The sequence below is a fragment of the Zingiber officinale genome, chromosome 11B (genome assembly GCF_018446385.1).
Source record: "Zingiber officinale cultivar Zhangliang chromosome 11B, Zo_v1.1, whole genome shotgun sequence".
Taxonomy (NCBI): domain Eukaryota; kingdom Viridiplantae; phylum Streptophyta; class Magnoliopsida; order Zingiberales; family Zingiberaceae; genus Zingiber; species Zingiber officinale.
This window is the reverse complement of record NC_056007.1, coordinates 699,411-715,003: the sequence shown is the minus strand read 5'-3', so window position 1 is coordinate 715,003 and position 15,593 is coordinate 699,411. Positions and strand designations below refer to the sequence as shown.

The 15,593-nt window shown below is 38.2% G+C and overlaps 1 protein-coding gene across 2 annotated transcripts; it reads right to left on the bottom strand.

The window, feature by feature from the left end:
- Positions 1 to 3,731: 3,731 nt before the first annotated feature.
- Positions 3,732 to 10,660, bottom strand: LOC122033455 (putative wall-associated receptor kinase-like 16). Of its 2 annotated transcripts, none has more exons than XM_042592475.1 (4): positions 10,558 to 10,660; positions 5,718 to 6,607; positions 5,457 to 5,621; positions 3,732 to 5,036 (listed from the first exon to the last, which is right to left on the bottom strand). In XM_042592475.1, the coding sequence occupies exons 2-4, from the start codon at positions 6,592 to 6,594 to the stop codon at positions 3,877 to 3,879; spliced, it is 2,202 nt and encodes a 733-aa protein (XP_042448409.1). In that variant the 5' UTR covers positions 6,595 to 6,607; positions 10,558 to 10,660; the 3' UTR covers positions 3,732 to 3,876. The 2 variants fall into 2 exon arrangements, with proteins under 2 accessions (XP_042448409.1, XP_042448408.1); XM_042592474.1 differs by having other exon boundaries at positions 5,718 to 6,596; positions 10,558 to 10,653.
- Between the last annotated feature and the right edge of the window lie 4,933 nt (positions 10,661 to 15,593).

Below are 15,593 nucleotides of genomic sequence, written 5' to 3'. Positions count from 1 at the left end.
TAATTTTTATTATTTACCCATGTAAAATTTCAAATTTAAATATCATGATAGAAATAGGGTCAATGTAGATCATAACCCTAAGGTACCTATACATGATAAACCTAGACATGTTAGATTCTCAAGTATTTCCTAATAATAATTATTCTCTAATAATTAGGAAACACATAAGTATTTCTTAATAATAATTATTTCCTAATACGCCCCCTTATGATGGTGTCCTAGAAATAATACCAATCTGACTACAAATAGTAGGCAACCAAGGTCGAGAAAGTGACTTGGTAAGTGCCTCAGCCAACTGATCCTCAGCAGGAATATGAGTAACTCGTAGTTCGGAGGTCTGCACCAAATCACGAATAAAGTGATAGTCAATAGCCAGATGCTTCATCCGAAAGTGAAAAAATAAGATTAGCTGAAAGATAGATGGCACCCAAATTATCAGTGAAGAGCACAGCAGGCGTGATAATCGAAAGAAGCAAGTCTGTCAAAAGTGACTTAATTCATTAGATCTCAGATGTCGCAGAGGCAATGACATGATATTCAGCCTCAGCCGAAGAGCGCGTAACCATGCGCTATTTGGTAGATTTCCAAGAAACCGGATTAGCACCCAGAAAAATAATAAATGCACCCGTAGAACACCGATCATCTGGATCTCCTACCCAGTCCGCATTGGAGAAACCATGAAGAGTAAGAGGTGTATCCGCAAAAAGACGAACGCCAAGATCCCTAGTACCATTAAGATATCGAAGTAGACGATTCACAGCGTCCCAATGTGTCTTTGAAGGAGCATGCATAAATTGTGAGAGCTTGTTGACTGCAAAGGAAATATTAGGATGAGTCATACGGAGATGTTGTAAGCTCCCAACCACTTGTCGAAACTTAGTCGCATCAAAAAATGAAAACTCATCATGTAAAGTAAGACTAGAGCCAACAGCAATAGGAGTGAAGATCGTCTTGGAGTCAAACATGTGGTGTTTAGAGAGAAGATCAATGACATACTTTTGCTGAGACAAGAGAAGACCATTTGAAGTTGGGTGAACCTCAACACCGCAGAAAAGGGAGAGAGCCCCAAGATCCTTAATCACAAATTTTACATGAAATTTACATATTATGACGTCAACAAAAGAAGCATCACTCCCTGTAATGATTAAATCATCAACATATACAAGAAAAAAGATACGAGTACCATATCGAAAATAAACAAAAAAGGAGGTGTCAGCCCGAGATGCGACAAAGCCAAGAGAGACCAAGAAAGCGTGAAGCTCCAGATACCAAGTGTGCGGAGCCTGCTTCAAGCCATAAAGCGCCTTATGTAAACGACACACATGATTCGAAAACTCAACACTGCGCATACCCGAAGGTTGTACCATATAAACCTCTTCTTCAAGGAGACCATTAAGAAACACATTGTTGACATCAAGTTGGCGAAGACACCACCCTCGATTCACAGTCAGACTAAGAACAATGTGCATTGTTACTGGATTAATGAAAGGGCTGAATGTATCATGAAAGTCAACACCAGGATGCTGATGAAAACCCTTGGCAACAAGGTGACCCTTATATCGATCAATTGAGCCATCAAAATTATGCTTAATGCGAAACACCGACCTGTTACCCACAAGATTTTAGTCTGGCGAAGGCGGGACAAGAGTCCAAGTCTGATTATGGAGAAGAGCATCATACTCTTCGTGCATGGCTTGTACCCAATTCGAATCTTTGAGCGCCTACTGAAAGAGGAGGGTTCACAGGGTTGTGGAAGGATAGTATGAAGAAGATACTTTGGATTGGGTTTGTAGATGGCATTTTTGGAGTGAGTTTGCATGGGATGTTGGTTCTGAGAAGCGAGAGGGGGATAGAGAGGCGGTGGGCTAGAGGGTCGATCGCCACCAGGCAGCGTGGAGGGCCCGACAACAAGAGGCGGTGATGACAGCGGTGAAGAAGTCGGTTGCAGGCGGCTACAGCTAGTTGCAGGTTGCGAAACCAATGTTGGAGGGTCCCAGGATCAACTTCTCCTCAACGCTATTATAGGTTCGATGTCTCCTACTCTTGTGTAGTTTATTTCTTCATCAACTTCATCTAGAGACGCATGGCAGACGTTGGAGAGAACCTACGCTGCTCCCTCATGTGGCAGGATTATTACTCATCATCAAAATCTTGCCATCCCTCAACAGGGTAACAGAACTATCATTGATTATATGCAGGACATCAAAAGAAATATTTACACTCCTGTGCTTATGAATGTCAAAGTTGATTTTGATGAGCTCTCCATTCGTGTCCTGAATGGTCTTAGCCAAGATTATTGCAATATCTCACATGCTCTAATACCATGTTGACAATATAATTCATACACTTTATTAATGATAATATGTGGTATATAAATACCATTACAAAGTGAAAAATAGGAAAACATATAAAATACTATAAAATAAATAAGTATTTTCTAATAATTATTATTCTCTAATAATTAGGAAACAACTTATTTCTTAATAATAATTATTCTCTAATAATTAGGAAATAAATAAGTATTTTCTAATAATAATTATTTCCTAATATCTAACCCAATACAGGTTGGCATGACCTTCATTTGGAGGCGCCAACTAGGGTTGTTCAAATTTATTTATTTTTAATTATATTTGCTTCAATCGATCATGACTCATCCTGATATTGCGTATGCTGTACATGTGGTTAGTCAATTTGTCACTGCACCGACCACAGTTCATTGGGCTGCTGTTCTTTGTATTCTTTGGTATCTTCGAGGAACTCAGTTTCAGAGTCTCCTGTTCCATTCTACTTCCTTATTAGAGCTATGTGCATACTCTGATGCTGATTGGATGGGTGACCTTATGGATCGTAAGTCGACCACTGACTTCTGTATTTTTCTTGGAGATTCTCTTATCTCTTGGAAAAATAAAAAGTAAGATGTTATTTCGAGATCTTCCACAAAAGCTGAGTATCGTGTCATGTCAACCACTACTTGTGAGATTGTTTAGCTACGTTGGTTGCTTGTAGATATGAAAATTTTTCCTCAGAAATCTACTGCTCTTCATTGTAATAATTAGAGTATCATTCAGATTGTGCGCAATATAATTTTTCATGAGAGAATGAAGCATATTGAGATAGATTGTCATTTCACTCGTCATCATCTACAGATTGACACTATCACATTGCCTTTTGTTTCTTCCTCACTACAGATAGCTGATATATTTACCAAGGCTCATTCCGCTTCGTGCTTTCGATTTTTATCTGACAAACTCTCAATGCTTCTGGCTATAGCATCTTGTGTTTGAGGGGAGATGTTAGATTATATAATTAAAATTATTTGTTTATAGGCTTAAGGGCAATTTAGGCTTTTACCTTTTCAATTTAAAGTTTTGGTTTTCTGATAATTAACTATATAAGACTTTGTACTTTTATTTTCTAATAACCTTTTTTTGGATTCATTAATAAAGACGACTACTTTTTTTTTTGCATCAATTTCTACACCTTGAACTAAGGTAGCAAATTGCTCTTCATCCTTGGGATTTAACCTTGAAGCTCCAAAATCAGAAACTTTTGCAATGAAATTTTCATGTAGAAGGATGTTAGCAGGCCGAGCATGCCGCTCATATGGAAGCGCCAATTAGGTCCTTGGGTTGGATGATTCAAATTTATTCATTTTGTTTTAATTCTATTTCTTATTAAATATAAAAATTGATTTCAAATAAGTTTAAAATCTGAAAACTTTTGGAACTGAGAAAATCTTAGATTTGAACAATAGTAGACACTTCTTTCTCTTACCGCTAATTAGAAACACAAATCTCACCAGAAGACTTAATTACTACAACTGATAGTTCAACTTGGGAGGAACACTCAAGACTGGCAACTTTAGGGACCATATCTTTACCTTGCATATTCAATGCACAATGCAACCTTTGGAATATAACTAGTGTTACCGGTAGACGATTGAGCATCTGATGGAACAGGAAGGAAACTCTCAATGCCCTCAGCATTTGGTGGTGTCCATGGGTGCTGTTTGAACTTTCTCATGCTGTTTAGCTGGTCGGCCACATTCTTCATCGTAGGTCTTTCTTCTCCCTTTATACTCAAGCACTGCACTGCCATCTCTCCAATCCTTTCAATCAGCTCTGCATCTCCTTCACTTGTGACTTGATTGTCCAAGAGTTCCTCAAGTCGATCCTCTTTCTTGGCCAAAATGAAGCTTGATGCAAGACTCGTTTCTTCTCCATTTTCTTCAAAATAAATTGCCTTTTTACGTGTCAGTAATTCTAAGAGCACTACACCAAAGCTATAAACGTCACTTTTTTCAGTTAACTTGCATGTTTGAAGGTACTCGGGGTCTAAGTAACCGCAGGTCCCTTGAACCAAAGTAGCAAACTGGTCTTCATCCTTGGGATTTAGCCTTGAAGCTCCGAAATCAGAAACTTTTGCAGTGTAATTTTCATGCAGGAGGATGTTGGCAGACTTCACGTCTCCATGAATGATTGGAGGCGAAGCCGAATAGTGTAAATAAGCAAGAGCATCAGCAGAATCACGAGCAATGTTTAAACGCACAGCTAAAGGGATGTTATCTATGATCCTGCTGTGGATTAGTTCATACAAGTTACCATTAGGGACAAACTCATAGACCAACATGGGAACCTCCACTTCCAAACAACAGCCCAAGAGCTTGACTATGTTCCTATGATTGACTTGGGAAAGAATAAGCATTTCCTTTCCAAATTCTTTCTTTTGTCTCTCATTTATAACCTTTGGCTGCTTTATGGCAACAAACTGATTGTCTCCCATATCTCCTTTGTAAACAGTTCCATATCCGCCTTGCCCAAGGATTCTGTTCTTGTCAAATTTATTTGTTGCCCTCTCTAATTCTTCTTTTGAAAAGATCCTAAATGCAAGACTTAGTTTTCTCATCTCTTCCAGTAATTGCATGCCCCCATGTTCACTGAAATATCTTTTCCTTGACTGGACAAGTTTTCTTCTCTGATAAATCATACAGATGCACATGCCAAATACTAGTAAGAAAGTCAAGCTGATGGAGGTACCTGTGTACCCATCAACATCACATAACGTGAGCATCCAAATTAAATAAAACTAATGAAAATTAAGATGCTGTAATTTATTCTTTCACATATAATTAACCTTTTGTTTTATGTTTGGTGCTTTATTTGGATATAGATATGGAGAGGCATCCATGTTCTATGTGCTATTTTGTTATCTTTTTACTAATTCCCAGCTATGGAGAGTATAATCAAAGGATACTTCTTAATTTATCCTAGTGATTGATGAAAAATTTCTGTAGAATTGAACCGGTCATCCTAGAAATAATCAATGAGGTTAGACTTATCATTTTTGTTTGTTTTTTTTTTTGAGTGGATCAAAAGACAAGGAGTCGAGCAAAAACAAAAGAGAAAGTGCTGAAGGATTGATACGTTAGGGACTTGGAAAGAGAGAAAGAACCTTACCTATAACCGCTTTCACCGCCAAGGAAAGCTTCTGATTTGGGATGCATGTTCCATTGTAAGCGTCACCGTGCGAGCCTTCGGGGCAGTGACAACTATAACTACCGGGCAGGTTGTGGCAGATGCCATCTGAGCATGGATTTGATTGCTGATTGCAATCATCAATGTCTAAAACATATTGAAGTGCAAAAACTACAGTGTTAGGTACCATCGCAGCAATTGACAGCAGAATAATTGAATTGATTGGTATAGACGACGACAGACCTTGGCATCCGTCCGAGACGTAAGGATTGCCTTGGTATCCCTTGGAACAGTTGCAGAGATAACCAGGGCCATTGGAGGAGTCGATGCACTCGCTGTTATTGCTGATGCAGGCATAATAACTCAGGTCGTGACTTGCTACCTCGCACGTCTCGTTGCCGATGGCCCAGTCTATGACCACCGGCACCCTGCCACCACTGTTAATTTGCATCAATTGGGTCGTGGTGATGTAAGATGTCTGAAACTCGAACCACTCGGCATCCAACAAGACGGCGTAGCTGCATCTGCTAAATCTCCAAATATCCGAGTTGTTGAAACCCCTAGCAAACGCGACTTCATAGTATCTGAGATTCTTGGGTATGGAAGTCTGGCAGCAACCCATGCCGGCGCAGGAGCCATTGACGATGCTCTGTTCATCCTCGCATATGGACACACAACCACTCTGGTAGCTAATATCGCTCTCGTGGGAGCCGATTATGTAGGCAAGGGTATCGCAGCCGATGGCCGTGAACTTGTTGTGGAGATCAGAGAACCTATATGGGGTGTCTTCGAAATTAACCCCCCAGGGTGTGTAAGTGACATTGTTGTAATTTGGATTGTAGCACGCCGAGGATATGGAGTTGAGGAAGCGTAATTGGCCCATGAGCAGCGAGATACTGTGGACCTCGACATTGAACAAGAATGGTTTCTTGACGCCGGTTTCCACCTCGTCGCAGGTTAGATTGAAACGTATTCCCCAGGAGCAGTTAATGCCGACGCCGAAAGGGTAAGGAATATCCACGTCGCCGCATTTTGTCGGGCAACTGCTGTCAGGCACAGCAGATGCAACTGCAAGCAGCAGCTGGAACAGCAAAGACACCAATGCTATTGCTGAAGACATGGCTGCTAATTCACTGATAGTTGAGGCAACCAACTCAGACACAATTCTCATTATATAGATCTTAAAACCGTATAGAAAAATGCTTACATTTCTATCATTTCATGTCATAAGTTGTTACTGCTTAAAAGATAAGAACTTATAATATCTATTATATCATGGCATAAGATGGTAACTGCTTAAAGATCAGCTAGACCTGGTAATATCTAGATGTATACTAAAGTGACATGTTGCAACTTGTTGCTTTGTTTATCCTTCTTAACTTCTTTCCTAACTAGATTACATTAGTCTGTAGTGAGTATTTGGTTTGTTTTTTAAAATTTTTTGACTCGATCTCCCTATTTAATGGGTAGAATCAACTACTAAATGGCACGTGGATTTAGACATGTCAATTTGTAAAATGCAATTCTGATGCTTCAGTTTTTTTTTCTTTTTCTTTGATGATTCATATAACACTAAATTTTAAGAGTTGACCAACAATATTTGATCAGGTCCTTGTGAGTGTGATCTATGTTCCTCGTGTCATTTTTTTTTCCTCAAAATTTCAGAAAGCTTGAGATATTTCTTGAATTTTTTTTAAAATTTATTGTAATAGTTTTAATAGAAAGAAAATTTAATAATGTGATGATTTAGCAAATGGTGAAAGAATAGCTTTTTTTCTTTGTTAGAAATGCATATAGAAACTTTCATTGTACTGTAAACTTTCTTCACAATAGCTTGAACAAACCCCTATATTATGGTGTCCATTTAGGTGACTATTTGTCGTGGGGATGGAGCGGATATAAGTATAACCCCTTTGCATGGAAGTTTTAATATGCAACAACAGCACTAGAAGCAATAGCTTCATAAGAACACATTGAATCAGCAGACACACTACCATCTTACCATTTAGACTATGTATACAGCAATTGCATCCTATGTCAGTTGGTTCAGAAAACAAATAGTGAAATTGAAAGAACAATAGTGTTGGATAAACAATTTATTTTACTTTTGTAGATTAGATGAAATTCTTAGGTGATATAGAACTACCAAATTAAGGATATTATTGTTAATCTTCTACTTGATATGGGTTGATTCTGCTACCTATTTGACTCTTTTTTTTTCTTTGAAATTCGGTATGAACAAAACCTAGTGCATTATTGCTTTGATTATGTCAATACACTAGTCCTATAATAGAACTCTCTCTAGAAAATGACCTTTAACCACTCCAAGTAGAATAACTGTATATGATCATTCCAAGCATGGTTAAGGGAAAAAAAAAAAATTACTTCCCACAAATTTTCTTGAATTATTTAGATTAGCAAATCGTTGTTTTTCAAATACAACTTGTAATTTGACCTTTTGTAGAGCAGTTAGATACATTATAGACCTTTTATACTGTTTCCTCTTCTTTTGCTTTTGAGAGTTCCGGCTTAGAGAAAACCCTAATTCTTTGTTGACGAGTAGTTAATGGTAGCATTGAGACAGGCCTAGACTAGAGACAACATAGGCACATTGCTTAGTGCTAAATAATAAGACTTCTGTGATTAATTATATCATTAAGGCACGGAAGGAAATAATGCTTAAATTAAATTAACCAAAATGTTAAGACAAGACAAACATGTTGGTGCAATATCCCCTTGGTCAAGGTTGACCAGTTTTGAGTTGGCGCGAACTTGAATCTTGATGTTTGGGATTCGATGTTTCACAATATATAGAGATTGCAGATGCAATTCTCCGTTTGGGGAGATTGTTGATATAATTTCCCTCTAGTCAAGGTTGTTCAGTTAGATGTGAAGAATAGTCAAAGAGATCAAAGGGTTGACCGGATACTTGACTGGGAAAGTCCTAACTGGAGGTCAGACATATGAAAATCCTAATGAGTGAAGCCAAGTAAAAGACCTAGTGAGTAAAGCTAGGCAGTTGAAAATCCTGATGAGTGAAACCAGTTGAAAATCCTAGTGAGTAAAGCCAAGCAGATGAAAATCCTGGTGAGTGAAGCCGGGTGAAAGACCTAGTGAGTGGAGTCAGCTGAAAGTCCTGGTGAGTGAAGCCAAGCATATGAAAATCCTAGTGAGTGAAGTCAGGTGAAAGACCTAGTGAGTGAAGCTAGGCAGTTGGAAATCTTGGTGAGTGAAGCCAGGTGAAAGTCCTGGTGAGTGAAACCAGACAGATGGAAAGTCCTAGTGAGTGAAGCTAGGCAGATGGAAAGACCTAGTGAGTGAAGCCAAACACGTGGAAATCTAGGTGGGTCAAGGTTGACCGGACACCTGATGGAAAGCCCAAGTACGTCAAAGGGTTGCCCGAATACTTGGCACAAGAAAATCCAGATGGGTAAAGGATGACCGGACATCTGGTGAATGGAAGTCCAAGTGGGTCAAGGTTGACCGGACACTTGGCATGAGACGGTAAGTCCAAGTGGGTCCAGGTTGATCAGACATTTGGCACAAGGAGAAAAATCCAAGTGGGTCAAAGAGATTGACCGGACACTTGGTGAAGAAGTCATAATAGGTCAAGGTTGACCGGATGCCAGACATAAGGTCCCAACAGGTCACGATTGACCGGATATTAGGTTAGGAGACCTTGGACTTGAGTTTGGCCAAGTCCAAGGATGGTCAATCGATCGACTGATCGATTGAACCAGAGCCCAATCAATCAGCCAATCGATTGGGAGTGTGGCACGAGTGAAGGTTGACCCAATCGATCAGCCGATCGATTGGGCACCGCCAATCGATCGGTCGATCGATTGGGCACCGCCAATCGATCGGTCGATCGATTGGGGGATGGTTTTCTTACACGATCGCGAGAATGCCTAAATCGATTGATCGATCGATTCAGGCAAGTTCTAGATATCCATAAAATGATTTAAAAGAGAGAGATTTTAAAAGGATTCATCCACCACTTCCTAGATATCCATAAAAGGATTTAAAAGAGAGAGATTTTAATTTATAAAATATTATTTTTATAACTATCCACTAAAGGGAATTTTAAAGAGAGATTTTAATTTTTGTTTAAAATCTTTTCTTGCTTGGAGAACAAGCTTGTGGCCGCCCACACCATGGTAGAAAAGGAAACTTTATTTTTTGTTATAAAACTTTCCTTTTTACAATCACCAAGGAATATAAAAGAGAAGGAGGGGGTGCCTCACCTTACAGCACATCTTCTATTCCTCTCTATTCTTCCTTGGTGGCCAGCCCTTGTTCTTTCTCTTCTCTCCTTTTGTTTTCTTCCTTGGTGGTCGGCGGCATCAATTGTTCCAATCTCTTGGTGGCCGGTTGATTGAAGGAGAAGAAGAAGAGAAGGAAGCTCTCTTGTCTAGCATCCCTTAGAGGTTATTTTGTGGCCGGATCTTAGAAGCTTTGGAAGAAGCTTGGGTGGACTACCTCTTGGAAGATGTCGCCCACACGACGTTCAAGAGAAGAAGAGGAATACAATAGAAGATCAAGAGATCTATAAAATACGAAAGGTATAACTAGTTATTAGTTCCCACATCATGAGTAGTTCATCCTTTTGTATAGATTTTGTAAAACCAAACACAAAAGGGTTATCGATTTTAAATTATCATTTTTGTTATCGATTTTATTTTTCGATTTCATGTTTCGATTTCTATTAAGGTCTCTATAGTTAAACCTAGTTTACTGTAAGAAGTTAAATATCTAATTTCTTTGTGAGGCTTTGTCTAGGAAGTGGTGGATGATCTCATACCCGAGAAGGCCTAGTGCTTTGCCATGTTTAACCTAAAAGTCGATCATTGAAATAGATATTTGATAACTTTTATAATAAGGTTTAACTTAGAAAGATCACATCGGTTGAACTTGGAGCAAGAATGTTAAGTTTCGTTCCCAATCCAAGTTTAACTTCTAAAGAAAAATTTGGATTAATAATGTTAAGTATCGTTTGCAATCCAAATTTAACTTTAGTAGAGCACATAGGTAGCTAGGATAGTTCTATGCTTGTACAAATTTTTTAAAATAATTAAATGGTTACCTTGCTTGAAGGTTGGCCTTGGATATGTTGAAAGGAGCTGAGAGCGAGGAGGAAGCAGAGAAAGGATGGAAGAAGAGGTTTTGAATACATTTTGATTTAATTGGTAATTAAGTTGGAGAAGGGGCTGTGATATATATAATACTCCATCTATAATTAATTAAGACTAATTGATTATGAAGTGAAGGAAAGTTCGATGTAAATTATTAACTAAAACACTGACTAATTCAAACCACGTAATCAAAAACATGATATAGTAGACTGACTAGTTCAATTAGCTAAATTGATAGAACAATAAGTGTTAGATAAATAAATTATTTTACTTTTGTGGAAAGATTGAAGGATATCCAACTGTTAAAAGAAGAACACTGTTGTTAGTGTTGCATTAATCATCCTGCCCTATTTAACCTGATTTCTTTTGATGTTTTCTATTAGCAAAACTTAGTACATTATTATCTTGATTATGTCAATGGACTAATCTTATGATGGAAGTTATAGAACTCTATAAGAATTGGCCTTTGACAACTACTCCAAGTAGAATAGTTTCGTATGATTATTTCAGAGCACGATTAATCTGGAAGCAAAGAAAAAAACAAATATTTTTCAACACGTTTCCCTTGACAACTACCTTATTGCATTTTTAATTTGCTTGCTTTGATTATGTCAATGGACTAATTCTATGATAGAAGTTATAGAACTGTCTCTCTCTAAAAATTGATTTTTAACCACTCCTAGTAGAAAAGTAGTATATGATCAATTCCAACGGTGGTTAATTTGGATGCAATGAAAAAAAAAAAAAAGACAATTGTTTTCCATAAATTTTCTGGAATAGATAGGCCTTGGCATCCGTTGCAGACGTATAAGGATGGGCTTGGTATCCATTTGAACAGTTGCAAAGATAGCCTGGGCCATTGGAGGAGTCGATGCACGGACTGTTATTGCTGATGTAGGCATAAGAGCATCCTTCGGACAGTCTAATGATTAACGTATGAGGTGTTGTCATCATAAAGTTTGAGATTCGAATTTCGATAAAGCTGAGGTAAATGTCTCCCTTATGTATTAATCATTATTCCAAAGGTTAGTAGTCGTCCGTGATTTACCTCCTCTGTGTTGGTCCTGGGACGAATTGATAGAAGCGCTAAGGGCAAACGTATTCACCTTTTGCCACCATGATACAGGCATAAGAGCTCAGAGTGTGCCTTGCTACAGCGCACGTCTTGTTGCCAATGTCCCATCACTGCAATTTGCATCAAGCCACTCGTCCTCCAACAAGGTACTGCCGTAGTTGAATCTTCAAACGGCTATCAAACTCGACACTACTATTTGAGATTCTCGGATATGCATGGAAGTCTAGCAACAACCGATGCTGGAACAGGAGCCGTTGATGATGATCTGTTCATTTGGGCACTATCACACAAAGGATTCTAATTGATTGATATATATATTAAAAAATAAATTAATTGATTGACACAACCAATTTGATTAAATATGATTTTTGTGTAATTAGCTTATATCAAATTAGGCCTTATTTTTCTTATTTTATATAATCAATTGTAAAGATTAGAAGTAAATTTTATAGTTGAGAAGATTATATATATTCTTGTAATTGACTATTGATGAAGATATACAGAATTAACAAAGCTTTCTTCCCATATATTTTTACATTTTTCATGGTATTAGAGCAATAAATGTTCTGGAGACAATACACTTCCGTTGCAACAATGGGAGAAGAAAACTCTAAGGAGAAGGGAGTCAACCAATCGAATTCTCTCGCTTTGCATCATTCTGATCATCCTGATATGGTTCTCGTCTCCGAACTAGTAGAAGGAAATAATTATGAGCAATGGAGCCATGCGATGCGCATAGCTCTAAGCATGAAGAACAAAATTGGATTCATCAATAGGACAATCAAGAGGTCGAAAGAAGACAATAACACAGTTCAAACATAGGAGCGCTGCAATCACGTGATACTTTCATGGATTCTTAACTCTGTTGATTCTAAGATTACAAGTAGTGTTATCTATATAGAATCGGCAATTGATATATGGAATGATTTACAAGATAGATTCTCACAAGGGAACAATACTCGAATTTTTGAAATCCATCAAGAAATTGCAGAACTTCAACAAGGACACCAATATGTGTCAATCTACTATATCAAGATGAAAGCTCTTTGGGATGAACTATCCTTGTACCATAATCCAATCACTTATATAATGAGATAAATTTGAGTGTTGGTCAGATCTTAAGGATCTTATTTTCACTTTGCTTAAGCTTGAATGGTAGATAACTCTGAACTAGTTATGATTCATCCAATTTATTTAGCACTTGGATTTCTATGGTGATTTCTTAGACCATATCTTGGTTACTAGATTATGCTCATATTATGTAACCTTGTTTGGAAAAATCAAAATATCTTTACGTTTGTTAGCGCTACATCTAAAGCAGAAAAAAAAATGATAAATTCAAGTGTTGCACAATGCAATTACTTTAAAAAATATATATAGAAATAAGGGATATAAAAAATAATTTCACAAGTGAAAACTAGCAAATTACCCTTTTGAGACCAAGTTAGGCTGCTGGGGAAATAAATGCTATGTTTCTCTTGATATCGAGCACACCTTTGAGATCTTGGATAGACTAAGAAATATGAACCAAGTGTGTGGCAGGTCTATCACTGGGAACACAAGGAATTCATTTAGATCACGACTTGACTATGATTAACGATTAAAACTTGAAAAGTTTGGTCACTTATTGTACTGTGCAAGAGAACTTATGTTTAGGGCACGTTTAAGTTACTCTATGATTATGCTCACCAATGAAACTAGTTGATATAGTTGGATTGATGCACTAGAGACTATGATACATTATATGAGCACATGAATCTTGATTGCGGCAATTTACTTTAGGATAAGTAAAGGTTCAAGTCTGGGGGTGTGATGTGCATAGATTATATATATTTTTATGCATGCTTAACTCATATTCACTTGCTTTCTTTACATATATTCTATGCATTTTCACCTCTCTTTATCATATTTTCAACATAATTATTTTCTTTTTCAGAAATATGCTCTTTGTTTGGTTTTCTATTGATAGGATGCATGGTCATGTTTCTGTTTCAAGAGTTTAAATTGTCAGACATTTCTCCTTGCTATGTCTTTTGCGTGATCGGTTAGTATCTCCATCGGTAGTTCCTTCGGAGATCATATTAATTTGTCCATGAACAGGATATGGTTCTGGAGTAGTAGTCGCTCCTCAGGGAGGTGGGGTTTATATAGGATTTGGCAAGATAGGGGCAGGAGGTTGAGTAATAGGATGGTTCTGCCTTGCAGGTGGAGGAGGAGGTGACATGTGTTAGTGGAGAGCAAGAAAGGTTAGATATTCCTTATATAATGGTAGGCTTCAATGATACTGTCCAGCTCTTGCTCTAGTCCTCGGAAATTGTGAGTGGTATGCTCGTATTCTTGATGGAAGTGACAGGAGACATTGGAGGGTTGTCTTTGGGGCCCTCGTTGCGTCCTTATAGGTCACCTCAAAACTTGGTGCTCATCGTAAAATTGCATAGCTCTTTTTTTTAGAATTACGTAGAGGTAAAGCATAAGGATGATAGCTAGGAGGATCCTATAAACGTCGCCATAAGATGAGTTTGATGCTCCGATGGTCGCTCATTAACAATCTCAAGGCAAGCCCCCCTCTGTTCTTGTTTAGCATGTCACGCTTCTTCTATATTTATATATTTTTCTGCCTAGACCAAGAGTGCATCATAATCAGAAGGAGGATTTTTCAAGAGAGAAAGAAAGACATCTCCCTCTTGAAGCCCTTGTGCGAAAGCTCCCATTAATATTTCAGGAATTGGTAAAGGAATCTCCCGACCCATACGAGTATATCATTGGACATATTGTCTCGAAGTCTTTTGAGGCTTTTGTTTGAGGTTAAATAAACCGAGGGGAGTAGGAACATACCTCTTAGAGATGAAAAAATGTCGTAAGAATAAAATGGCGAATATTAGAGCAATCTAGGTGCCTTAAGTTTTGATGTTTGGGCAAAAGTTTAAGTTAGATTTATTATTATATTTGATATGCATTGTGAGTGTGCAAGATACAGGTAAATGAGGAAAGTTCAAGTATGATCTTGGCAAAGAAGGAAAGTCCAAGGGTGAGTCTTGGTGGTGTAAATCCAAGCATATAGTCTTGGCAACATAAGTCCAAGTGTAACTTGGCAATGGATGAAGTCCCGGAGGCACGACCTCTTGGCAAAGGAAGACCCGACAATAATGACAAGGTCGATGGAAGCCCAGAAGGCAAGACATGAAGGATGGGAGGCATCCGAGGGACGCAAGGCTAATAGAGGAGGCTACAATGCTAGGTCTAGGTTATGCGGGAAAGGATGAGTACATGAGAGATTGTACTCAGGGTAAAATCCTAGATTTAGGGTTTTACGATAGCAGTTACTATAGCAGTCGACTGGTGTTTTCATAAGTTGACTGATAGCGAACAGAATGTCTCTATTCGCTTAACCCATGTGGATTAGTCGACTGGTGTTTTTATCAGTCGACTGGTATTGAGTCATTGACTTGTAAAGATCGAATTCCACTTAGGACCAGTCAACTAATGGCAAAAAAATAACTTGGTGTTTTCCACCCAAGTTCTATTTAATAGAGCTTGGGGTGCTTGGTCAAAGTTGACGAAATTAGTGGTGGGTAACCCTAATTAGTAGTCAACAAGTTCTCTAGTGCTCATTATAATCCAAGAGGTCTTGGTTAGTGTTGTGGTGAGGTTTCTCCACCCACAAGGAGACTTGAGATAGCTAAAGTTTACCGGGGGCTAATCCATCAACGAATAGGGATCGTCCACCTCAAGAACAAGTCATGGAGTAGGAGAAAGCAATCTCTGAACCACATTACATCGAACATGTTAGAGTTTGTATTCATTTGATTGCTTTCTTGCTTTAGTTTCATTTCCGCTTGCACAAACTAACATCTTGTAGAAAGAAGAATATTTGTGGGGTGACGTCTATTCAACCCCTTCTAGCCGGCCACC